The following is a 26,214-nucleotide window of genomic DNA, read 5'->3' on the forward strand; positions in this document are numbered from 1 at the left end:
GCTGTCTTGTGTCCCCTTCCTCAAGAGGCAGGTAAGAGTGTGAGGGCTCCGCGCAGAGGGACCAGACTCCTTGGTGGCTGGCTTGGTCCTCATGAGACTTGTCCTGTCACCCCCTGGGGAAAGCCAAGACCTCACAGCTTCAATGTGTCCACTCACCAGGACTTTCCACTCTGTTCTGTTCCAATGTTGGATTGTTTAAGTCTTCAAAAATTGAATAGAAATGCACATCGTCCATCCCTCTGGGTGTTTCACAGGGGTTTTTAGAAAGGCACTAAAAGACTATAAGATTTTCTTAATCAAAACTGAACTTTTTTCTCAGTCACATTTAACACTTGCTTCTTCAGTGATGGGAGATGCCTAGTTTGTCCGGTAATCGTAAGGTGGAGAAGCAAGGGCTCTGCAGTCTCTTAGTGCCGGACTCTTCCATAACTAATGTCTCATCGCGTGGTGATTTTCCCAACAGTGGCAGCGTGTGTCTCTTGTAGGGCTGGACTGCTCCAAGCCCACTACTTGGGAGCAGGAGAGGAAGGAAGTGAGGTAAGCATGTGGCCTGATCTCAGGGGAGGGCACTGCAACTCCACGCTCTGCCACAGCTCATAACCTTTCCAGAAGCAGGAAAATGGGAAACCTTAGCACAGGTTTCTCTTCTTTAATAAAAGAACAACTCAACTCTGTTCTGTTCCCTGAGCGAGGTTCCAGGGAAATGAGACAGGAGTAACCTGAGAGTAGAAAGCAGAACACCCACGTGAGGAAAATTCAGTAGAGGGAAGTCTTAAATACAGTCCAACAGTGGTCAGGGAAGTCTTCAGGGAGTTGGTGGCTTCGTGAGTTGAGTCTTGTGAGAGAGGAGAGAAGGAATGGTAAGAACAAAACTGGGGAGGTAAGAAAGAATAGGGAAGTTCTTTTCCACAGTCAGTTGGGCTAAAATCACCTCAGGTGTCTGTTTCTAAAGCAAGCTCCCAGGTCGTACCCCCCAGAGATGGGATTAGAAGGTCTGCAGTGATCCCAGGAACTGGGAAACCAAATAATCCCCAGGAACCCTAGTTGAGATGACACTCAGGCTACAAACATAATGGAAACCATGGCAGGCAGTTTCAGGTTGAGTACTTTGGTTTGGTTTAAATTCTCCATGTAGAGCAGGATTGGTACACTAAATACCCACAGGAGAGAGACTGGGACAGGTAGTGAGAGTAGTTAATAGGATATAAAGGCAAATGGAAAATCTGTCTTTTCCTGTTCTTCAAGTGACAGCAACCACATCACCCCAGCAATGACTGGCATGCAGGAATATGCACCCAAGGCACCAGAGCTTTCCATTTTCAAGAGAAGCCTGAAACCTGGGCCTTATATAAATCCTCCTCCTCCAGTTATTAAAGGATGGATTAAAACGCCATGAGCACCAAGCAATTCCGCGATGGCCGCTGGTTGGCAAGATCAGAGGGGCAGAATAGAATCTTATTGTATTTGGACTTGAATGATGGATGAAAACTGTATTTCTTCTAGTAGACAATGAAAAGCAATAGAAGGTTTTGGAATAGAGTAGGGATGCAAACAAGAGAGCTTTAAGAAAATCCACACGGCTATTGAGTATCCTTGGGATGGAGCAGAGATGTGGCCTCAGTGAGGAGATTAATGTGGGGTTTCTTCCAACTGGGCAAAGGGAATAGAGAAGAAAAGGGGCTGTGAAAGACGCTGGGGAGTAAGAGGTCAGGAGATACGATTAGCTGTGGGAAGGGGGGGGGGAAGGAATCATCCAGAGTCCTTTACATCTAAATGTGTGCTACCTGTAACCATCCTTTTTCTTTAATATATACTTATGTTTCGGCTTCTCTTATTCTGCAAAAACGATCATTTAGGTTGTGCCCTGATAAGTGCCGGCTCAGTATGTAAATTTAGAGTCATTTCTTTAGGGGGAAGAGAAAAAAGCACAGACAAAATATTTTATATTATCTATAATAAATGCAAAGAAATCAATACAAACAAAACTTGGCTTTAGCAAACTGTACATACATAAATATCTTTTTTTACTGTAACATTCAACTTTGTTTTCACATAAAGCCTTCCATGATCTTATTTATTACATCCAGTTTTTCTTTATACCCTTTAAAAAAGTGCCTTTTAGATTTACAGCTTGTGCTTCTAAAGCAAAGGTTAGAACATCATGCCCCAAAGGAAAACAAGGTAAAAAGAAAGGTGCCATATAAGCTCTTAAAAATTGTATGTTACAAGGTTCTAAAATCTCTTCAGCACTGGTTGGTTGGTAGATTGTTCGACGCCATCATGGCACTCAGGCAAAGTCCTTTACTGAGTGGATGGAGGAGCACTGTGGGACAGCTGCTCAGTCTACCGAAGTCCTTGGGTATGCACAGAAATGAGCCCAGGGCCCAGAATTCATGCGTCCAGAGAACGTTGGAGGTCCTTAATCTCTTTAGTGCTGAGGCTCAGAGTTTCAAACAAAATTTCTTCCCAACCTGTTGTCTGTCTGCTCTCCTCCTGTCATTGTTTCCGATCCACCTCCGAAGCCATGATTTGCACACACGGGATGCGGAGGAGAGCTAAAGCTGCCACGCTGAGGGCATGCGTCGAGACTCAGGTCCTGATTTTGCTAGTTTGGGATTGCTTTCGGCCAAATCCTTCTTATGCTACCAGCAGTGCTGCGGATGGCATGTGCTTGGTTCAGAGCGGAGGAGGGCCATTTGTGTATCTGAGCATGGGGTGGAATGATCGGGCAAAGTTGTTGGAGAGGGCACAACTATAGTCTTCCTCTGACATTGGTACAAGGCAGGCGAGCCCGATGAGGAGCAGCAGGAGAAGCTGAAGTGGAAGAGCCGCTCGGAGGACTCTGAGTAAGAAGGCTCGGCCGGACCGAACTGGCCGAGGCTCAGAAAGGGAGGAATCGGAGCCACCTCTTGTGGACCTGAGAGGAGAATCAACATAAATAACTCAAATATTTCAAATGCTGTCTGGATGCTGCTTTTTGCTTCCTCACCTTCCTGGAAGCTAAAGGACCAGGCCAAACCCAACCCAACCCGGCAACTGGCTGGCAGCCTTCTGCAGTATGCCCAGGTGATCTCCCCACCACATGAAGAGTGTTTTTGGACACTTCGCTGATGAAAAATAAACACTTAGTCAGTCAACTAAAGGCAACTTCTTGGGTTCAAATCCCATCCCTTAATTTGGTAAAACATTTTCCATCAACAAAAGTAACTGCTCTACACATCCGACCAGTGTAGATTAAGTAGATCCAGGATGATTAAAATGTGGGTGTTTGATGCAGGACATTTTTGGTTTAAGAGTATCAGTAGCACCATTAGGCAAAACTAGTTGCTGTCAGAACTATGCAAAGTAGCCCATCTTGCCATCCTGGATGTGGCGAAATCTATGCAGCAAGGTTAAGAACAGTGGCAGCCATCTTGCAGAGACTCATAAAGTTTAAATAATTTTAGAGTACACCCTGGTTTCATCTTGCACTGAATCCCCATCTGACCCTGACCCAAGTGGTTCCAAAGCTATATGTATAAGGGTGGCGGCAGAGTTAGCCTACAGAACACGGGTGTGGAATGGCATAGATCCTAGGCCGGTCCTATCTATTGCTAGCTCTCTGACTTTGGGAAATAGGCACCATTTTCCGAGAACATATGATCTTCTTGAAGATTCCTTCTAGACTCAAAGTTCCAAGTTTTCCTATCTACTTCCATTTTCCCATCTACTTTTAAATAGTGCATTAGAGTTTAAATATGAATTTCAGCACTCATGAGGAAAACTGCAAAATTTTGAATACGGAAGTCGGTCTTGGGCGAAGTACACTATTTTCTCTGTAAGCGTCCATTAATGTCTTATTTGGCTACTAGCTGAAAAGTTGTAGAAGGAAATGTTATTTACAAGAGGCATTTTGTATACATGCACACACACACACACACACACACACACACACGACATTGCGGGAACAAAAAGAATGTATGTACCAATGAGACACATTCCCCCATGCCTATTATGAATTCACTAATGGTTATAATATCACTAAGGGTAAGGACACTGAATGTGAGGCCCCTGGAGAAATAGGAAGGTATAAAAACTATATTGGTTACTCTGTACATTTTTCTCCCAAGAAAATATGTTTCCAGCTATCCCATTAGCCATTAATGTCTGAAAACAGATTACATTCACATCAGTGAGGGATAAGGGGTGGCACCAAAGAAAATAAATGTTAAGATAAAAAAGACATAAAACCCCTTAAAAAGGAACGGAGGGAGTACTCCAAGCTTTCTTATTACACTGTCAAAGACATATGTGAGACAAGCAGAGTAATCCTGCAGGAGCTCCAAACAGCCACGTACCACAATGTGCTTCTAGTACAGTTCTTGCAGTGTCACGAAAAAAACAAATCGTTGGCCCAAACTGGGACTGTATTCTTGTCCGAAGTCTATGACTAACATCTGTATAACCTTGAACAACTCACTTCACCTCTGAGTGCCAACTGCTTCAAACCCTCCAAATTAGATTAGATGGTCTTCCAACTGGAAAGTTCCGCATCTTATACACTTTAGGTCTTCTAGTTGGTCAGTATAGGCTACCAACTGAGAGCCCATAAGAGTTTAATCACCATCTAGTGGTCAAACTGATTAACTGCCCTTATGCTAAGGCCAAGGAGTTACCCTCAAGAACTGAATAGGAAAGGCTGTATGTTTTGTGAAAATATAGTACAGCATAAACGAAGTATGTCACATACCTATTAGTGGAGGAGAAGACAGAAACTTCTCCAGCTACCAAATTATAAAATATTCATGTTGAAATAAAGCCTTAGAGAATATCTAATCCATCTTCTAACTTCATACATAAGTGGCTAAGGAGAGTTAACATTTACTCTTCTAATTGCTGACAACACACTAAGCATTTATCTTAGTCTCTCACTTAATCCCCAGGATAGTCTCCGTGTGCTCATTATCTTCACTTTACAGATGATGAAAAGGAGACTCAGAGAGATAAAGTAGCTGGCTCAAGGTTATACAGGTAGCAAGTGGCAGAATTAAGATTTCAACCCTGAGATTTTTAAATCCCAGAACTTGGATTCTATGGATAGGGTCAGTCACTTGCCCCAAATCATACAATTAGATGAAAAGCTCCAGCAGGAAGTCAGGGTTCCCAAGTCCCACCCTACCACACTCTCTGCAATATTTTGTTGTTTGATGACGTGAACGAAGGTTGTCCAGGCCATACTTATGTATCTCCCATGTAGAAGTAAAGAAGACAATACTTGTATCCTAAAACATTTGCAGCTGAGTGGTTTCCTTATGTCTGAAATAAATGCCTCCGATTGTAAAGCCTCATGGTATTACACAGATCAAGTCAGGGTTATGGACATGAGAGCATTTTGTTTTGAGGCAATTGTACAATCTTGGGCAAGTAATTTAGTCTCTCTGGTCTTCAGTTTTCTCATTTGCAAAGACAAGGGGTGCATTAATATCCTCAAATCGTTTTGGCTTTGACAGTTTATGAAGTCAATGGTTTGCCTTAAAGGGTCTTGAGAAGAATGGGCTAGTTACCCATGAACTCTGGATTGAATTTTCCTTCAATATATCTTTCCTTTGACCTGAAAATATGCCCTGGCAAACAACAGTCACCAGCCGTCACTGGATGAGTTGTAACAGGAGCACCAGACAGCTCTGCATTTCCTCGTTATTCAATATCTAAGGAAAAACGAAGGAGATTTCTAACAGGCTTTTTCTTTAGAAGGCATTTAAGGACATTAGTTATGGGCAAATTTATGCAATTTGACTGACAGAGGTGAATATCACTCCTGTTTGTCAATTATTATCTTCTTTGAGCAAGTAAGCCAAAGATCAAGATCAAAACAGGGGCTGCACTTTAACAAGTCCACTCCTGAGAAAGACTCGAAAGGTCACCATCTTTGGAATATGGGTTCATGTGTTAGAGAGTCTGTTGAAGGACATGGCACATTTAACAGCATCAGAGCATTTCTTATTAAAATTTAATTAGCATGTACCCTCTAATGTTGAAGAACGCTAACCTAGGGAGAAGTAATGGGCTGAGATAGGGACAAAGAGAACACACCGTGCCTATTGGGCTTCCATGCAGTTGACTGCTCTTGGAAATGTCCACTTTATCTACTGAGAAAAATGCCACCCCCTTGGGGCAATTATCAGGGTTTCAACATACGCAAAATTGCTGCTTCTTAGGACAAACCTGTACTAGAGCTTCTAGTACCAAGAGGATAATGGTACCCAGGGAAAAGGGTACTTTTAATATTTATCCATTGACCTAAGAGCACCTGTTTCAAGAGTCTTGGGAAATTTGACAAGGGAAAGAACAAAGACTACTCATTAACTAGTCACTCATCACTCTCCAATGGCCTTATTACATAAATAGATGCGAGTTGAGATTGTGTTTATAGAGGAAAATGAAATGTGTGAACTTACCCAAGGAACTTAACCGATGGAGCTATTTCAGATAATTCTGTCCAGCAAGAATGTGCTTATTTTCTCCAAGTAAATATTTAGTTTATCATTTTTCTCACTCCCCTCACTCATCCAAATTTCTGGGGAAGTGACTGCCTAGGAGTTGCTTCATCTCTTTCCCAAAATACATACAGTTGTGGGAGAAGGAGATGGTAGGGGAGGAAGCAGCACACAATAACACACCACACGAAAGAAAGTATGACCCAGGGATGTAAAAAGCCTGAATAGCATGCACCAAGTATGACTCATCTCAATAATTTTACATAATCAAGGAGAATAAAATGAATTACTTGTGGGCATAAATTATTTAAAGGCAAGTGAAAAGAAACTTTCAATTCATTTTGTTACTTGTTGGCTAACACAGGCAGTGTCATAACAGGGATTTATTGTGAGAAAATACCTAGGTTGTGTATCTTGTTGCCTGCTCTGGTGCAAATGGTCTTTGTTCCCTGGATGTGTGGTTCAGAAGAAAAATTTCCAGAATTAACTTAGGATTTCAGTCTTCTTTTTTCAAAAAACGAACTGGCTCGTCCTAAGCAGTGTCAGGCAGCCTGGGGCAGCCTGAGCCCTAGAACTGTTTTGTAAAGGAGCCCACTCCCCTTCTGGCAGAGGGAAGTGATTTACAAGTTAGGATCCAGAGTCAGGTAGACCTGGTTCAAATCTTTAATCTTCATGCCTCTAATCCCCAGTGCCCCTGTCTTGGGAATACAGACATGCCAGGGGGACGTGGGAAGAGTTAATGAGGTGACAGATATACGATGCTTAGCATGGTGCTTAGAAACGCATTAAGTGCTAAATAAATGTCACAATTTATCAGTATTATCTTATCATCGTTAAAGCAAAGGTGTGCTAACTCATACCATGAGGGACTGGCTGTATGCAGCCTATTCTCCCAGGAGAATAGTCCTGATTTATGAGTAGTGCTTTCAAAGCTACTATGAAGGCAAAGTGGCTGACTTGTTCCTGGGAAACACTGGGAATGCATACCTCAAAATATTAGAAAGAAACATACTGGCACCTTACCCTATAACTGCTCTCAGCCTTGGTGGCCAACCGGTCCTAGAAGTACACCTGTATAACCTGAGACTCTCTGAATGCTGTGGATAAGTAGGAGAGGATAAGGAGCCTGACAGGAAAGATGTGAAAAAAAAAATTCCACGAGAAACCGAACAGTGTTTACAGTGACGTGTTCACAGTTTTCCCCCTTTCCCTTCCATTTGCTGCTTCTCATTCCACCTTAGTTCTCTGTGTAGAAGGTGCCAGAGACAAAAGGTGTCCAAGGAAAGTTTGCATGTTAGAATTTTTAGAATTTGTTTTAGAATTTTTGCTTAAGTTTTGGAATGAAGTCATCACTTCACTGTGTCCAGACTACAGAGCAATTATTCCTTTGCCTTGCTGGAAACTGGAGTAAAATCTTCCCATTTGTCAACGTCAAATAATCCACAGTAGAGTTGTGAAGACTTATTGGTGATTGAGTTAGATGATTTTAAGTCAAAAGGAGAAAAAAAGCCCAGCTGGACCATCATAAACATTGCTTCTTAAACCTCTTTAATCTAAAAACTGATGAATCATTATTATGAATGTAGTCACAGATGTTTTTCAAATGTTTGTAATTTTTAAGGAGTCTTGAGGAGCTCCCTGCAATTGATTTAGGGAATCTGTAGACTCTGGCGCATGGCAGGAGCCATATGGAAGTAACTGCAGAGGCTCAGGGCCTACACACCGTAGGTGTACAGTGAATACTGGCACCGTCTACATGCGGGCTTAGCGTATTACCTACGAGGACATAGAACTGTGGCTGTAAAATCACCCTGAAATCGTATATAGCACATAAGCAACCATATTATCAACATCAGACCTTAAACAACAAAAATAAGAGAAGAACCCTCTTCCTTCAAACGGATACTCAGTTTCTTCCAACTCAGCCTCTTTCCTCCCTTAGAATCGGTGTCTAAAATTATCCGTTGTAGATCTCTGGGGTCAACGTTCTAAACTGTTTGTGCTTTCAAATTTGCTGGACCAGTGCAAGATCAAACACAAGGTGCTCTCAAGTCTCAATGTAAAGGGACACCGTGACAGCCTGGATTATAAGTGAAGTTAATTTTTTCCCAGCAGACTCCACATTCCATTGTCGGGGTTGGGTGCACCCCACACAGAAGTGCCGAGAAGTTAAGAAGTCCAAGAATGCTCAACCACCACCTGTCTGCCAAGGTGTTTGATGAAGTTTGCCATTCAGGCGTAGACCATTTGTATTGCAGACCCTCCATGCAGCAAAGTAAACACTGTGCTGAATGCTCAGAAAGATGTTAATAACAGCGCTGGACAGAGCAGAGCTGAAAGGCGCCTGTGGCTGTCACAGTGAGAATGTGGCTGTCCCAGCTGCAAAGCCCCGTTAGGAGACATGTGGAAGCACTTGCTGCCCCAAGAAACGATGCTTGGACATTTTCGGAAGACCCCGTGCAACTGAAAGAATGGGGGCTGCAGACTAATGTGATATTTGGGAACCAAAGGGCGGTTGCTGTTGGTGTTGCATAATAACGTAAGAGCCTTTCCCCTTCTCATCACCATCATTTATGTCAACCAAAGAATTGATCTCTGGTGTCCTAAAAGGACTGCTCTGGGGACATTCCCCATCTCTGTTCAGGCACATCAGCAGTTTGTGGGGAGAAGATGGACCAAACAATGATCTGTCTACAGTACATGACTGGCTTTTCTTGAAGGGGACTAAGAGAACATCAGAGCACCTGGAGAAGTCCATCATTATCTTCAAAAATCCTTGTGAGTTTTTCTCCATTCATATTTCATTATTGATTTATTATGGACCAAAAACCCCCACAGAATTGTCGTCAAACCAAACCAAAGGGAAAGAAAAAAAAAAAAAAAAAGCACAGTAAAGGGAGGCTTAAAACCAAAGAGCACATCAAAGTACGTTCTGCGTTGCTTCAGCTGAGTAGGAATGACCAAATCAGATACCCAGTCCCTTCAGCATGCAGCTGGAAAACGAAAACTATTACTCGGGGGTCGTTTACAACTCTACACTTCCTTACCCCTCACCCTGCTTTCAGGAATTTAGATTCCAGCTCAGTGGTGATAAGTTTCCAGAGGGGCAAACTAACAGTGAATGGCTTGGGATTGGAATGAAAAAAATCAGCTCCAGGGACAGTATTTTCTTTTTAAAAAGTTGTCTGGGGGAACATGAACTGATTAGTGAAAGGGCAGGGGAGCACAGACACCACACCAACAACGAAGGAGGCAAAGCACCGCTAACTGCAGAAACGAGGGACTGTTGGAAGCCAGGCGTAAAGCACGGAGGGGCAGCTGTGAGTGGGCTCTCTGGACGGCCCCTGGCAGGGGCACTGACTACCCTTGTTTTTAGCGTGAAAGAGCTTGCCAAGTGTCAGGAAGGTGAGTGACTGAGTGTGCTGGCAGAAGAGAAGTTTTAGGATAAGCAAAAGAGAGAAGGTGCTTATAAATTGTAAATAATACCAAATTAGGACTTGCCATTTTGAGAATTCAAAACCCACAATCTGGATAAAACATGAAAATAAAATAAAAAGCTGGGGATGTTAGTCTATTTTATTCAGATTTGTGGGTTCTGTGAGTGGTAAAATAATTCATTGATCTATTACCTGTCTTATTGTAAAATCTAGAAATAAAGAGGATGATGAAAGTCTGCCATGAATCAAACGGAGGCTGTGCCCTCCACTGCACTGAATCCTCAAGTGCACACAGAACACGGCGTGATGGAAAGTACCAGGTGGCCTACGGAGAGTTAGACAAAATTCTGGTGGGATCCAAATATTTTGTGCTCTGAGCTTTACTTACACTTCACACTTAGGAAAGTCTCTTCCAATTTATTAGAAAAGGCATGTACGGATGAAACAAGTAATTTCTCAACTACCCTGAGGCAGACCAGATAGAGGCCTACCTAAATCATGGACAATTTTCATCATCCTCTTGGAGTTCTAGAACAGTGTGGAAACCAGGAGAATAAGGTACCTGCTATGTGGACTGTTGACAGAGGGTCCAGGCTGTGAGAGACTACATTTGCCTCGTGGCTGTTTGCAATGAACAGGGGTAAAGAAAGAAGAATGTTCAGTCCAGGCAAATAAAGACAAGCTACTGAAAAAAATTAAACTAAAAGTGCGGCAAAGGAAAAATAAATCAAACGAAATGATCAGTACCCACGAATTCAGGAAACTGGCTTTTCTTTTGTTGAAAAACTGAAACTAATCCACATCTCTATCACTGGTCACCGAGGAAACAGGAATTGTGGTTTGGGAGTCCCACCACCGTGGGATATTTCCCCCCATTTTTCATGGTGGACACACTGGTGACTCTATACCAGCCAAGGATTTACTTACAATAAATATAAAGGCCAATGTGCCTTGGCACGCCATATTTTTTTCGTTTCCTAGAACACTGAAATTCTTGGTAGATAAAAAATAACAATGGCAATATGAGATTTTTCTTTGTAGAATGATGAGGACCCGACAAGTTAAATCAAGGCTAGAATTTGACTCGAAAAGCCAGTATTCCTTCACATTCTTAAACTAGGATCTATAGGAAACTAGTGAATGTAGTAAAAAACAATCCTAAATAAGATAACATTTATCAGCATAGGACTTAAGTGTTTATAACAAAAAAAAGTACAAATGAAATCCATACTTCTAAAAACTAAGGAAAATGGGATGTAAAAAAAATGAATATAATCATAAAGCTGGACAAAAAAATAACAAAACAAAAACAAGCCTCTAATCACACAGAGAAATCAAAGTATAGAGGGTAGCAGGGGCCAGATTCGTCTTTCCGTCCTCACAGAACGCCGGTGAGGCAGCCTCCCAAAGGCTCTGTGGCTGAGGCCTCCTGAGCTGTTGCCTCTTTGGGGGCAGCACAGTCGCCAAAAACCTTCAGAACCACCGTCAGGAGCTTCTTCGCTTGAGAGTTCAACAGAACCTCCACTTGTCTCATACGTTCAATGGTCTCATGAGACGCTCACAGTTTTGCCTGCTTCTGGCTGAGGCGCCCCTTTACATAGAACCTACTTTTTTAGGTGGACTATGATGGTAGTGGTTTGAAGGGAGGAGCCACCAAAGAAACAAGGGAACACCATCCTAGTGATGGCCCTTGGAGCAAGAGAAATAACTTGTCTCCCTGTACCAGCCACACCTTGAGCCCTCCTTCTTTTGAAAAACAGAATGTTCTTTTGCATTCCTGAGTGCATGTGGGGAGGGCATGCCGCAGGGCTGAGGAAACGACACTTCACTGAGTTACTGTGTGACAACGCTCTTCTGTAGGGGGACTCCTGCTTTCCCGGGGGGAGCCTGCGGACCCTGAGGTAGCTACAGATACCGTTGCTCCCCAGTGTTCCCTCCCATGGGCCAACTGAAAAGGACCAGTGGAAAGTTACCGTTCTTTGTCTGTTTGGGGTGCTTCTTCCAGACGTAGGACTCACAGATCCTGAGGTGTCCAGTTCATCAGCAGAAGACCAGGAAGACAAATCCTACATAGGAAATAGATTTTTTTAAGGACTCCATGTCCCAAAGCCGTGATGGCTTGGTAATCCACAATGCATTTACCAGCCCACCGCCAGCCATCCTCCATAAAAATCAAACCATTCCTTGGACAAAACAGAATCAGACAACTATAAGAACAGAACCTAATTCTTCTAGTGTATCAGGCCTTTTCTGGTTGTCAATTTAGTCCTGTTGGAAAATATAGGTATAGTTTTGCTATTACTATGTCACTTGCAGCTTTTTTATTTCTTAGTGACACGGATGGAATGAGTGGAAGTGAAGGAGGTGAAGGAATTGGTTTTACACTACAGGTCTCTTGGGCCAGAGAGACACAAGTCATTTGAGTTCGAAACAAAAGATATTCATCCAGGAGCCTTCTTTTGTAGTATGTCTCCCACTACTCCGTTGGTCAGAGGAGGTCGTTGTTTTGCAGGCTTATGGGAGTGCAGGGTGTTTGTGTGTTCATAACGAGATTTTGCAACTGGTTGTCTGAAGTCTTACCAAGCATCTCTGTATCTACAAATGCATTTCTCAAAACCGATAATACTACCACGATGTAGATTTAAGAAAAAAAAAAAGTAAATGAGCAGAGGACATTTTCTATGAATTAATTGCTGTCTATGTCGGGAGAACTCATGCCTTCTGGTGTTTGAATACAAAACTCATATGCAACAATTGGTTATGACCTACCATAGCTGTGTGACAGGAAACATGTGAATTCTTCAGTAAACAGGGTAAAATACAATGCCACAGTAGAGACGGTAAAGGGTTAGCAGTAACAATTGCAAGAGGTTTTTTGATGTAATAGAATCAAAAGCAGTGTCCTATTATGAAAGTTGATGAGTCCCTTTTTTTATTTTGAGACAGGACTCGTAAGAGCAGTGACTGAGAGCGGGCACTTTATCCTGACAAGTACTATATTCAAAGTCCTTCTAAAAACGGATAAAGATGATGCTTCTTTGGTTTCCTGTAAGAAATGCTACACAATGATGTCTGCTTAGAGCTTACCTGCTGACTGCTTGACATGTCTAATAGCTTCTCCAGCTCCTTTATGTGACGACTGACCTCCTTCAAGAGAAGTTTGAGCCGATTTCCAATCACATGGACTTTTTCTTTAGCTTCTAAACAGTCTGTGCCTTCCGCATTCACCAGGAGTTGGCAAGACATGTCTTGCAGCGAGGCCACTCGGAGCTGGGATTCCGATAGCTCATGCCTTATTTGCTAGGTGCGTGATAAGAAATGCTTTACGAAGAATTTTTGATAATCGGGGAAAATTCCAAAAAGGCAGGATGACATCAGTTTAACTTAGTGGGCAATTAAACCTGAGTATCCAAATGCCGTGCTCACCCAGGGAAGAATGAAGCAGCCCATGGCATTCGGGAATGGGGGGTCTGGGTTCTAACCCTGCTGCTGCCAAAAATCGTCTATAAGGCCCCTGAACCTTTCTGATCTCAAGCTTTCTCATTTCAGAAAATGATAATACTGCTTCCTGCCTGGTCCATAGTAAGTATATTGGAAGGTTCAAATTGGTGAATATATGTGAAAGTGCTTAAAACATCAAGTATTATGCAAAAGAGACGTAAGATACTCTTTTATACAGAAAGTGAAACATTAACATATAAATATAGCAAAACTCACATATGTCTAAGTATGCCCTGATCTTTGTTCAAGATTTTTTTGAAGGATGTAGTAGTGATTCATTATTTACAACTAATGTCTGAGGTCAAAAGTCAGTAAAAATGCCACTGCATAGCTATTCCGTCTTGGTTTCTAAGACCTTTATGGTACTGAATTAAAAGCTAACAATTCTGTTGGTTAGGTTAGTAAGCATTAAATGTTGAGAAATGACATTTTAAAAATACAGAAAGCTACAAAATGCAAATCATTTTCTCCTAATGGAACTCAAATATACTGCTTTATCTTTTATAAAATCCCTTAAGTACACTGTACGTTATATTATCCGAGTCCTTTGTATAAGAATCTATGCAGAGATTCTGCAAATTTCCTTTTGAATTCAGTGCTAGAAAAAGTTTCTTTCTCCTTGAGAACTGGCATGTTTTCTTTTTCTCAGATAATGAAAATAACTTTTCACATTTTCCTTTTTGTCTTCATTTTCACAAAACTTGGTGACAAGGTTACTGCTAAATCTGGTACACTTAATTTCTTCTTCTTTTTTTTAAAGATCTTATGTATTTATTTGAAAGAGAGAAAGTGAGTGAGAGAGAGAGCATGAGCAGGGGAAGGGGGAGAAGCAGACTCCCCTGTTGAGCAGGGAGCCTAGTGTGGGGCTCGATCCCAGGACCCTGGGATCATGACCTGAGCCGAAGGCGGCGTTTAACCAACTGAGCCACCTAGGAATTTCTTCTACGAAGTCTTAATGGTCTCTTTCTATTTTAATAGCTTCAATGTCCATAAAAATAAAATTTAAGCCACGCAAGATACTCCTACTTTATACATACATGTAACAAAGACAGTTTAAATTAAAAATAAGCATAACTGCCAAAAATCTGCTTTAGTAAAAACAACCTAATTAAGATGAAGAACATCTAAGATCTCTACAATTGAGCAATGACTTTAGAACCAGATTCTAAAGCTGGTAGACGTCATCTTCTATAAGCATGTTTGCCTCACAAAAATTAGAAACTATGACAAATAAAAAAGAGAAAGTTAGAGACCAGTATGCAAAAGGTAAAAAAAAAAAAAAATTATCACCTACATTCTTTTTCTTTAAATGAAATAGGCGAGTGCTATGAACAGCCAGGCTGCCAAAGCTCACACATCTTACCATAAGCTGTTTGTGATGGTCCTGAAGTGTCTCTGCATCCAGGTTAGAATCAATAGGGACAATTTCATTTTTCCTTCTGTCGATGTTCTCCAGCATAAGAAGCAAACCATGACTCATTTCATGGAAATCCTATGAAGAAAAAAAATGGAGTATAAAATCATCTTGAGAAATTTATTTTTCTTTCCCTCACAGCTTAAATTTCCAGTCTTTACAATTGCTACCACTGGCAAAGATACGTTGGATTTAAGCTCTTATGCACAACTCCTTTCTGAGAAAGGCACTGGTGCTGTGGTAATTATCTGAGTTCACATTCTCACCAAAAACATCTAGTTTGTTATTTGGGAGAGAATTTAGACATAAGGAAAAACTGGTATCAAATACTTAATTTCTAGGGTTACATTACAGTTTGGAAGGAAGCAACTCTGCTCCCCTGTCTTCTCCCTGTATTCAGACCTTCCCATCTTGGAAGGCCTTAATCCAGTCTCTTATATCCTTCATTCATCCGTTTGTTCATTCATTTATTCAACAGGTAGTTACTGAAGATCTCCTATGCACTGGACTAGGAAGGGGTGCAAGGGTGAAAAAACAGCTTGAGTACCCGTTTTCAACATATTCTTGGGGCACATGCAAACTCAGAAAGAAGGTTTACACTGTGCTCAGAATACAATCTGCTCCTGGTCAGGCCCTGCATGATCTAGTTGCTAAGCATCTTTCTGATCTTTCTTATCACTCCCTGCCTCTCTGACTACATTCTGATCCTACTGGCCTCTTTTCTGACCTTAAAGACACTAAACCCTTTCCTGTTTCTAGGACATCCCATTGGCTCTGTCTGGCAACATCTCTTCAGTATCAGCTCTAAGATTCATAGAAGTTCCCTGACCTCTATCCCAAAGTAGTTTTTCTCAGTTACTTTTATCATCCACACTTGTAAGCATCTTGGTTAAGCAATTACTTGCATTTTCATTGTTCGTTTTCCCCCAAAAAAGTAGAGGCTGTGTTGTACCCTGACTGCTCTGTATAATATCTTTCAGAGAGTGGGCACACATCAAATAATCGTGGTAGAATGGATGAGTAAGTATTTGTGATGCTCACTTTCATGTTCGAGAAATGTCTGCCAACGTGCTCAGTAAATATCTGTTGAATGAATGAATGAATGAATGAATGAATGAATGAATGAATGAGTTGGGAATGAGATATACTCATGGGAATAGTCCAGTTAGCTGGATAAAAGACGGGGTCCACTTGCTTGAACTCCTGTTCAGATGTAAAGATTCTCCAGGATAATGAATAGTTTGGGCACAAAGTTATCTCATTCAAATCCTGGCTTTGGGGAGCAACTGCATCCCTCCAAGTGACCTTGCTAAATCAAGTCTCAGACTCAGCTACACTGGAAATGTCTGACTCCCACGAACCTGACACTGCATCAGTGCATCCTGGAGCAGGCCCCGCCACTCTTCCAGCAGGGAGCACACATGGTCCCAGCACCCGTTCATCTGTGACAGGCGATCCTGCAGATCCTGGCTTTTCTCACTGCCAGTCTGGGTGAACTCGGAGCTGCACAGGTTGATGGAGAGGATGATGGCTTTGCGGTGGTCCACAGCTTTCTGGAGCTCCTATAAAGAGAAAGAAGAACCACCAAACGAAAAAAAAAATGACAATACAAACGTTTAGAGCATAGTTTAAGACCTTAGTAAAAGCTTCACCCAAGTGAAAAGAATCATTCAGTAAAATTAGCCTTAACCGCTAGATAACAGACAGTGGTGCACACCACTGAGGACCACACTGTAGTTAAAGGAAATGGATTAGATGGACACTTGACAACTTGAATGGGTTTTAAAATATGGTATCGAGTGAAAGAGTCAGAAGCAGAACAATGTGTGTAATAGCACAGTATTTCTGTGATTTAAAAGGCACGTGCACACACACAAATCCATATTTTTCGTGCATATATGAATGCATACTCATTCAATATGTAAGAATGGTTGCTACGGGTTTCAAGAATGGAGATTAAAAAACAGTGGGGACAAAGGATAAATAGACAAAATTAAGAGGAACTTTGGAGGAAGTGCTGATGACCCTGTGCAATGAACTAAGAAGTCTGATGAACTCAACCCACAGCCTGGGAGTTCAACAACAATAGAACAAAACAAACCCAGACCTGGCTCTATGAGTTCTGGGCAGCAGGAAATGTTCTCATGTAAGAATCTCATCACTAGACCAATGGGACTCCAAGTTGTGTGCAGAAGAATGAAACGGGAAACTTGCTAAGAAGGCAGATTCCCAGGCCTCAGCCTCTAGCTGTTTGGACTCGATAGGCACAGAGAGTTAGTGGCCCACAGGGGGAGAAGAACCCTGCCCATGTCATAAGCCACATTGCTGTGATGGTCAAGAGAATGGATTGGGTATTTCAACAGCTAACCAATTCAGTTTGATTTCACAAAAAAACTAGGCAACTGATTTTTGCTTTATGCATTTCCCACAAATCTAGAACTCTTCCAAGAACTTGTGCAGCACATGATTGTGCACTAATGATTCAGTATCTGGGTACTGTTTAAACATACCCAGATTAGTTTAGGGTCAGTGATCCCACAAATCACATCAACCCACGCTACGTTTTCTTCTAAGTTCTCAACATTTCTGTTATGTCTCCAGCTTGTCTTAATTTTTCACTTTCCAATAGATTCTCAAAATGCAGTAATACAGATTTGACCACAGAGATATTGTAAGATCAAGAGATACTGTGAAAGATACTTGGTTTTTCCACATCCTTACCCTCAGGAAACAGACAGGAAGGACTGGGCAAGCGTGCAGAGGGTGGCTTTTTCTTATCACACAGGCTGACTTTCAAGGTCTCATTTTCCCACCCTAATCTCACTTAAGTCTCAGACTCTGGCCAACATTTGCTTTATCAACTTTTTAGGGGTTTGGTCATCATACACCCTGCCTTACATTTTCCCAGAGAGGAACTACAATAATTTAAGTACTCTACAGAAAAACGTGTTTTATAATCCAGATAATATAAATCACATCTCCCATCTGATGCTTCACCCAGAAATTGATGGGGCTAGTGCAGAGGCTATTCTTTGAGGAGAAATCTGAGCAACAGTGGGGAAGACTCATTTCTCTGCAAATTTAAAATAAACAACAACCAAAACAAGCCACCGAAACATCACCCCAAAATAAATAGCATACATGAAACCCGAGAGACACAAGAGCAGCACGCTTAACCCTTGAGCCTAGAGAGCCTTGGTAGCTCTATTCTGAGGAAGCGCACATCTTGATGCTCTCCAAACAAAAAGAAAGGACTGGAGGAGCTATTAAAAACAAACTGGGCTCTCAATCCAGAGTATGCTTGCAAAAGTCTCCACATAGTAATGCATTTCAAGAATTGTGCTACGGAGGAGTGTTAGGACCTGGAGACGGAGCTAAGGGACATTACCCCGTGGGGATGGACACCCACCCAGGCCAAAATCAAGTGTACATGCCAGGTGTTTTACCATAATTACTCCACAGCGTTGTTTTGTTTTATTCATACACTGCAAATTGCTTCTGTTACTACTACGTCCTATTTCAGAGGTTCTGCTGATTGTCCAACAATTTCAATACATTTCTACAAAGTCACAGAGATACAATCTTGGAGAGGAAACCTCTCTAGCTCTAGATACAGACTTGCAGGAGCCTGGTCATTTCTGCACTTCCCTTAAAAGGGGTCAAACAGTCCCAGAGGTACCTGGATGTTTCACGAAGTTTTAATATTAGTCATTCCTTAGGAACCAAGTCATTAAATCATACGTAATGAGTTACACGGGGGCTAGTTCTACAACGTGGACCATCTTTCTGCCCTTCCAAGGCTTCTCTAGAAATACTGATTTGGGACGGCTGGGGGAAAGGAAGGCATTCGTGCTCACTGATGACTTCCCTGCGGCCGGGTGGTAGGAGCCTAGCTGGAGCTACTGGTTCTGTCGGACCGGGCAGTGCACGTGGCTGTTTTCTGCCTGGCCACTGTGGGAAAGGCTGAGGGCAGCTACCTTGAGCTTCTTTATCTGGAGCTCGATAGCCTGGATGTCGGTGCTGAGCTCCAGGCGCCGCAGCTGCTCCAGCTCTCCCTCCGTCTCCGCCAGCCACGCCCAGATGTTGTTCAGGTCCGCGCTGAACTGCTGCCACTTCTGGAGGTGCTGTTTCATTCTCAGCTCCTTGCTCAGGGCCTGTGCCTGGATGAGTTCCCACCGGTCAATCACACCTGGGACGTGACACACACAGAAGAATGAGCTGTATTTCCCTATGTGGGATATTGGGGAAATGCCTTAAAGATACACGGTCCCTAAGTATAACAACAAAGAAAAGTCATTCTAACAGGCACTTCGGTTGTTGTCAGCTATTAAACAACACAAAGCAGTATAATGGCTGTGTTTATCCTACCTGCATTTTTAATGATACTGGGGTTAAAAAAAAAAACTACATAGGATTTAATACCATAAAGAGCTTTATGAAGTAATAAGCAGTAATGCGCAGGAAGATAATATTCAATTGGTTTCTTTTTGCAACAGAACTTGGAGAGCTCATATATAAAATGCTCGACGAGGGGCGCCTGCATGGCTCAGTCAGTGAAGCGGCCAACTCTTGACTTCAGCTCAGGTCATGATCTCAGGGTTGTGAGATCGAGCCCCATGTTGGGCTCTGCGCTCAGTGTGGCGTCTGCTTGCGGTTCTCTCTCCCTCTTCCTCTGCCCCTTCCCCCCCACATTCACACTCTTTCTCTCTCTCTCAAATAAAGCTTTAAAAAATAAAATAAAATAAAATAAAATAAAATAAAATAAAATAAAATAAAATAAAATGCCAGACAAGAGAGGTTAGAGAGAGTGCATGAAAATAAATGGGATATGGAAGGAAATACCGCGATGCTGTTCCCCACCCCCTTCTGTCAGGAGGTCATCGTAACACAGAGAAAAGTTCTCAGGGGAGAATCATGTAGACTGAGATGGGCAGCGCAGGGCAACGCAGGGGCAACACGGTATTTCAGGATCTTCTATTTCCCTTTTTCCTGAGCTGAGCACCGCTCACTCACCAGCTGTTTGGGTTTCCGTGGTATTCAGGTTAACAAAGCCGGGGAAATTCTCTTCTTCCTCCTTCAGTTTGTGTTCTAGTCTCTTCACTAAGTCTATGCTGCCACGGCACTCACTTAGCAGCTTCATCTGTTGAGACACAGAAAACAGGACCCGGTCACACGATTCTCAGCTTCTCACAAGTGCAAGAGCTTCTGGGGGAAAATACCTTTCTAGTTCCTTGAAAAGGATGGTGGCTGTGTTTTACTGCTCTGTGGGAAAAAAACCCAGTCTGCTAAGAACAAAAAAATCAAGTTCAAAAACATGTGCCTGCAACACAGGACACATGCATACACATGCAGAGCAGTGCCTTGAAGATATACTGAGTTTTGCATGAGAGTCCCTCAAAATTTCTTTTACAACTCAAGAGAGACGAAAAACCAATCTGGGATTGAAAACTCAGAGCCCTCAGCTGGCAATACAATATACAATTTTTGGCAAGTTGCTTCTTCTTTCTTAAACTGAAATGTGGGAACAATAATATTACCACAAATCTCGAAGGAACATTTTTTTGCATTAAATAATTAAAATACTTAAAAGCAGAAAGTACTATGAAAGCCAGCTGTTTCATAAGAAAATTTAAGCAATGTTTAATAGGTGTTAAGGGAATAAATTCTTAACATCAAAGGAAAACCTTCCAACTCCAAGTTTAATGTCATGCACAGCATTCAAAGAACTCTTGCTCTAACCATAAAGTTATGTTTCGAAGCCTTTAACAAATCACGCTGCTATGAGGTTTGAGTATTTTTGACTGAGACTGAGTACAATCTCAGTGATGTCAGCATGGTCACCATGAAGTCTTATTATATTAGAAAAAAAAAGGAAACTTCACTATAATAGAAGTTGGTATAACAGGCCAAACTGGACAAGAAATAAACTCATGATTGATCATTCTTCTGTAATTGTGAGGATATTAATATCAGCATATATAAACTACAACAGTTTTCTTCCCTGGTTTCAAAAAGTAGTACATTGGAGTTGTCATTAGACTTAGGGAAATTAATTTTTCTTTCCTTTTACTAGGCAGTCTTTTGGGTGTGAAAAGAAAGTATGAGCCATGGAAGAGATTTACTTTTAAATTCTCTTACTTAAGTATGTGTAGGAAAATGGGTAGTTCTCCAGGAAAAATTATTTGGTCAGTAACTTGAGCAGAGCAAATAAACTCAGTATATACTTTACTAGGTAGGAACTTTGAAAATAGAAGTTAGTAACACATACAATCTTTTGCCATCTTTTCTCCAAATCCCTCGTTAGTCAGATTTGTTTTCCCCATAATGAGCATACTGATAACAGAGGATAAAAACACTCCCAAAGGCAATGAGTAAATCAATAAACCCCAGAAAAGAACTATATATATATACACACATACATATTCTGTGTTAGTGATCTATTAGCTAAATCTGCAACTCCAAGGATAACCTTGGCCCCAAAATTATTAGCTGAGTTTGGAGAAATGCCTCTTCACTTTCGGGAGCCAAAGCATTTTGTCGCTGTCAGTTAAATGGATCTCACGGAGTTCTCCATGCAAAGAACAGGCTGGTCACTGTAGTAGGTCAGTGCATCTGAGCACGGGCCAGTTTTACTCAAAAGGTAACCTGCTAGTGTGGCTTCGTTTTGGACACCCAAACCCGTGAGTTCAAGGGCGGCATGGTGCTCGATAGCTCAGAAAGCCCTGTGCCACAGACGGACCGTTCTTTGTCACACAACTATGATTTCCAGGTACATGCTGGGATTACAAGGGTCAGGATACTCACATAGCCTCTGTAGCTGGAGTCTAGCTCCGGTCCTGTGGGAGTCTTGCTGCGGATGATATTTTCAGTTTGTTGCATCTGAAAACGGCTCTCATCCAAGGCTTTGTCCAGTTGTCGAATCTGTGACTCTAAGGCACTGGGAGCTCCTGCAATGTCAACCACAAGGTTCTTGAACATGCGTGACATTCAAGGTGAAGTTTGAGAAATTACTTCGGCTAAGGTGGTATAGAAATGGCGTGTGTGTGCGTTATTACAAAGCAAATTTAGTACTAGCGTGCTGGTGAGTTAGAAGTTCAAAGACCAGACCAATGAATGAATGTGGTTGGCTCAGAGTCCTAGCAGGTCAGATACTGCAAAAGGCCTCTGCAGTGGGCTCTAACAGCCTGTGTGTCTGCTCTGCTGGCAGCTGATTCCCTGAAAATCTACGTTGTGTAAGCTGTGGAAGGCCTCTCTGAAAGCCCAACGTGGTGCCTTTTGCTCCCCACCAACTAAGAGGCAGTTATTTCTCATATTCCCTCTGCAGGCACTTATCAAGCGGAAAAAGATATAATCCTCTGTTTTCTTTCTGCATCTGAACAGAAGATAGCACTCAGTAGAGACAGTCACCCCCGCCCCTTGCATCATTCACTTAAAGGTGTGACTTCAAGATAACCAAGAAGTAACATATGGGTGGAGACACGAAACTACCAATGGCTTGCCTTTGTTTAAAACGCACAACAAAACCAGATTTTAGCATTTGCACTTAAGCATTTTATTGCATTTTAGCATTTTAGCATTTAAGATTTTAGCATTTGCATCTCAGCATGCTCCTCCTCAGAGCCTGGAACTCCTGGCTCATCACCTTTCAGAGGTGTAATACCTTTTTGCAAAATGTGTGTGTGTGCAAAATGTGTGTGTGTGTGTTATAATTTTTGAACTGAACAAGAACATTGATTGTCAGAGTGAAGCTAACACAGGGTGAAAGCAGAACATGTATTAGTAAGCTTTATTAATTTTTTTTGAAAAAAGGCCTTCTAAATACACCTGGAAGAGGTCTCTCACTGGGGATCACTCAGGAAGTCACCATTTCACTAATGCTCCTTTGCTTCAAAAATGAAGTGTAAACGAATACCTTTGCCATTCAGTATCGTATTGCTATGGTCAAACCCTATCCTCTCCACCTCCCCCCTGCTTAACTATGCTGAACTATAGTTTATCTAGTGCAACATGAAACAAACCTGGTTCCATTTTCCTTTCTTTATTTTATGGGGTACGACTTATCGAGGTCAATTATAATTTTTTTTTTAGAGCCAGACATCTGGTCTCACCCCTCGCCTTATATGTGGCCTTTGAGATCAGGAAGATGAATGGTGGGCCTGAGGTCACATATGCAGGCTGGTGGACATGGGACAGGAGCTCTGAGCCCCGGCTGCCGAGGCGCAGGTAAGTCTCCAGGCCCCGGAAGTCACGAGGTCAGTACGGCTACCCTCCAGCAGGGCACCGGGGCACAGGTGCTGAAGACTAGAGCTTCCATCTCCCCTTTTCTCCCGTGCACGGGCATCCTAGGTCTATACCTAATGAGACTCATTCCCACTTAACAGGTCGAGACGTTATTTCACTGAAACTTGATTACTAAAATCTTAGTCTTGGTGTTGATCAACAGAGTAGTTTGGGGCTGTGTTTGTCCGCTTGTTTCTACTGCAGCAGTAAGAGAAGGAGGTGGTTCCTTAACATGCTGGTGCCCCGAGCTGTGAGAGGGACCGCAGATGTGCTCAGAGAGGAGGCTTGTTACAGGGGAGGGGGAGGCTTGCTGTGGCTTTTCGTGCCTACCAGAGGTAGTTCTGATTGCACTTTCTGTGAGTTTTACATAGGCCTCAGGACTTTCAGGGATCATTACATCTGCAAAAAGAGCACAGTCTAAGTTGACAGCTAGATTCCTTGTGGCGGGAAATAACTTTTCCTAGGGGAAAAAAAAGCAGTTAGTCACTCTAGACAGACAGCTCTTGAGCATACAGAGGAGTGTGAGCGTGCTCACCAAAGGTTTCCTGAAATAAATCGTCGGAGCTCACACTGAGAATGTTTCATGAGCCAAGCACTGTTCTAACCACTCATCTATCTTTGAAGAAAGCCTACAGGGTGCATGGAAGTCTTATTCGCATTTTACTGGTAAGAAAGCTGAGATCCAGAGGAATTAAACGACCTATCCAGGTTTCAACAGGTAGTAATTAGCAGAACTGCGATTGCAACCAGACAGATTCTAGAGCAGCGCTGTCCCGTAGAAATAAAGTGAGCCACATGTGTCATTTTAAAGGTTCTAAGAGCCACATTAAAAAAAGTAACAAGAAACAGATGAAAATAATTTTAATGCTTTACTTTGCTAAACCAATATATCCAAATTATGACGTGTAATCACCATAAATATTACCATTTTACATTCTTTCTTTGTGCTAAGTCTTTGAGACTTGTGAATTCACGTAAATACATTTGACACAGCAAATCTCAGTTTTGCATGGTCACATTTCAGGGCTCGATATGTTCAGTCCCATGTGGCTGACAGCTACATACTGGAGAGTGCTGCTGTAAATAAGGAATACCTATTAGGCTCTCCTGTAAAAACAAAATAGAAATGAGGGAAATCATTTTCTTTTTAGACAGTGTCATACCCTTGGGAATCCAAATGTGAACCATCAGGAACAAGCAGAGACGGCCTTTTGGAGAATGTGTGAGATGCATTTACAAGAGCTACAAATTGGCCTCTGATTCTTTCTTCTATTTTTACTCACCCTCCTTACAATGTTCCTCTTTCTCTGTCCACCCCTTCACTGTATGTGTTTCTTGGGGTTTCGTCTTTCTTGTTTTGCTTTATACATTTTTCCTGGGTGATTTCCTCCCTTCCCTCAGGGACAATTACCACGTATACATGGATGGCTACCTAATCCGCATTTCCAGTTCTAGAACTTCAGACCCATACATCTACTGCTGGGTATTCCATTCGTATATTCTACAGTATCTCAAATTCGGGTGTGCACAAATGAGTCATCACCACCCCCTTTCTCACTGCCCTGCCCCCGGCCCACAGACAACACCCACAACATTCTCTCCCTCTTGTGGTCCTCAGGGCCTCGGGCTACCTGCACCTTTCACCAAGATACCCAAGTCCGAGAGTCGCCTCAATCCCAGTTCAATCAACCATCACTTAAGGAGACTCGCCATGATTTGTCAGTTCTCTTCCATTCTCTCCATCCCCAGTGTTGTTCCTTAGTTCAGGCCGCCATCATCTCTCTAACCTCGATCATAAAATGTTTCCATCTGAGCTCTTCTCCAATGTGATCCCTTCCATAGAGTATTGAGACAGGTTTTGTGAAAGTATGTATCTGATCATGTCACCTCCTGCTTAGAGGTCAGTGGTGGCCCTCCAGAGCCTTCAGGAGAGAACTCCTTTCCATGGCAACTAGGCTGCTATCTGAGCAGGTCCTGGTTTGCCTTTCTACCTCCTCTCTGTCCACTCTGTCTCCCACTCTACGACCTTGTCATTGTGGATGAACTTCGGGTGACCCAAAGCTCTGTGGCTGATCATGAAGCTGGGTGGGCACCCTCTCCTCTCTTCCTCTGAACTTCACTGTGTCTATCTGACTAACTCCCATTTAACCTTTGGGTCTCAATTTAAGAGTCTTTTCCCTAAAGCCTTTCCTCAAAGCTCTGGTTGGTCACCCTTGACTGTGTTTCTGTACCACGCTGTGTACATTACTTTTGCAGCGCCAACACTTTATACAGCTGTTGCTTATCTGTGTTCCACACTAGAGTGTAAGCTCTTTGAGAGCAAAAGGAACCATGTATCCCTAATACTTATACAGTGCTTGTCACATAGTAAGAATGTAAGTGTATGTGGGATAAAGCAATGGTCATGCCAATTTTTGGATCTGATAATCACAGTAATACCCAATTATTCTATTATGTGCAATTTGCTCTAATGGAGAAAGGAAGAGGAGGATTCTGCTTAGTTTACACATTTCAAATACAATATTCAGTCCTTCTTATTTTCTTTGAAGCTCGCCTATTGGAAGAGTTCTTTCCTACCTGATAAGCCGACAGCTCCCCTGAGGTAGAAATCTTTATCCTCCTGACCCTCTTCATCCTCAGAGGGCAGAGCTCTGGACACAGCAGACTCCAGGTCACGACTGAGGTCATAGTCATGGTCCCACTCCAGGGGGATGGAGTCCACACTGGCGGGGGTATCTCGTCCCGACCGCTCGCTCCGCAGGGGCTGGGCGAGTGAGAGGGAGGGGTTGGAGGAAGGCTGGGGGGAAAGCACGCCGTCCACAGAGGTGTCACGCCAGTGGAGGTCCGAGAGAGCTGCAGAGTCATCCAGCTCCAGCTCCCGGTCAGAGAGGTCATGCTCATCATCTGGGAGCTAGAAATGTAGTCAAGCCAACTCCATCACCGCAGCAGTCAGACGATGCCCTTACCACTTCCTGTTCTGCCTCTCACCAAATCTCAGTGTTCAAGCTTATTTGGCCCATATTCCCACCTCAGTGGGGGTAATTTCTAACTTCCTCTCATCAAATCAGTAAGAATCCTCTGATCACTTTTAAAAATGTCTTATAAA

At 42.6% G+C, this 26,214-nt stretch overlaps 1 protein-coding gene across 13 annotated transcripts in view; it reads right to left on the reverse strand.

Moving 5' to 3' along the window:
* Positions 1-1,937: 1,937 nt before the first annotated feature.
* Positions 1,938-26,214, reverse strand: part of SYNE1 (spectrin repeat containing nuclear envelope protein 1) — a 443,290-nt gene continuing 419,013 nt past the window's right edge. For 8 of the 13 annotated variants that reach the window (XM_045805371.2, XM_045805374.2, XM_045805377.2 and 5 more), the window contains 11 exons: positions 25,686-26,019; positions 23,439-23,507; positions 21,633-21,775; positions 19,842-19,968; positions 18,806-19,017; positions 16,190-16,390; positions 14,778-14,906; positions 13,001-13,213; positions 11,887-11,979; positions 10,476-10,534; positions 1,938-2,917 (listed from right to left, as the gene is read on the reverse strand). In XM_045805371.2, the coding sequence (XP_045661327.2) occupies positions 2,677-2,917; positions 10,476-10,534; positions 11,887-11,979; positions 13,001-13,213; positions 14,778-14,906; positions 16,190-16,390; positions 18,806-19,017; positions 19,842-19,968; positions 21,633-21,775; positions 23,439-23,507; positions 25,686-26,019 (1,821 nt within the window). In that variant the 3' untranslated portion in view covers positions 1,938-2,676. The remainder of the gene's footprint in view (positions 2,918-10,475; positions 10,535-11,886; positions 11,980-13,000; positions 13,214-14,777; positions 14,907-16,189; positions 16,391-18,805; positions 19,018-19,841; positions 19,969-21,632; positions 21,776-23,438; positions 23,508-25,685; positions 26,020-26,214) is intronic. The other 5 variants (XM_045805373.2, XM_045805372.2, XM_045805376.2 and 2 more) reach the window with 4 other exon arrangements.

This window comes from Ursus americanus, chromosome 11, assembly GCF_024610735.1.
Source record: "Ursus americanus isolate L20-20 chromosome 11, mUrsAme1.1.p, whole genome shotgun sequence".
Classification (NCBI taxonomy): Eukaryota; Metazoa; Chordata; class Mammalia; order Carnivora; family Ursidae; genus Ursus; species Ursus americanus.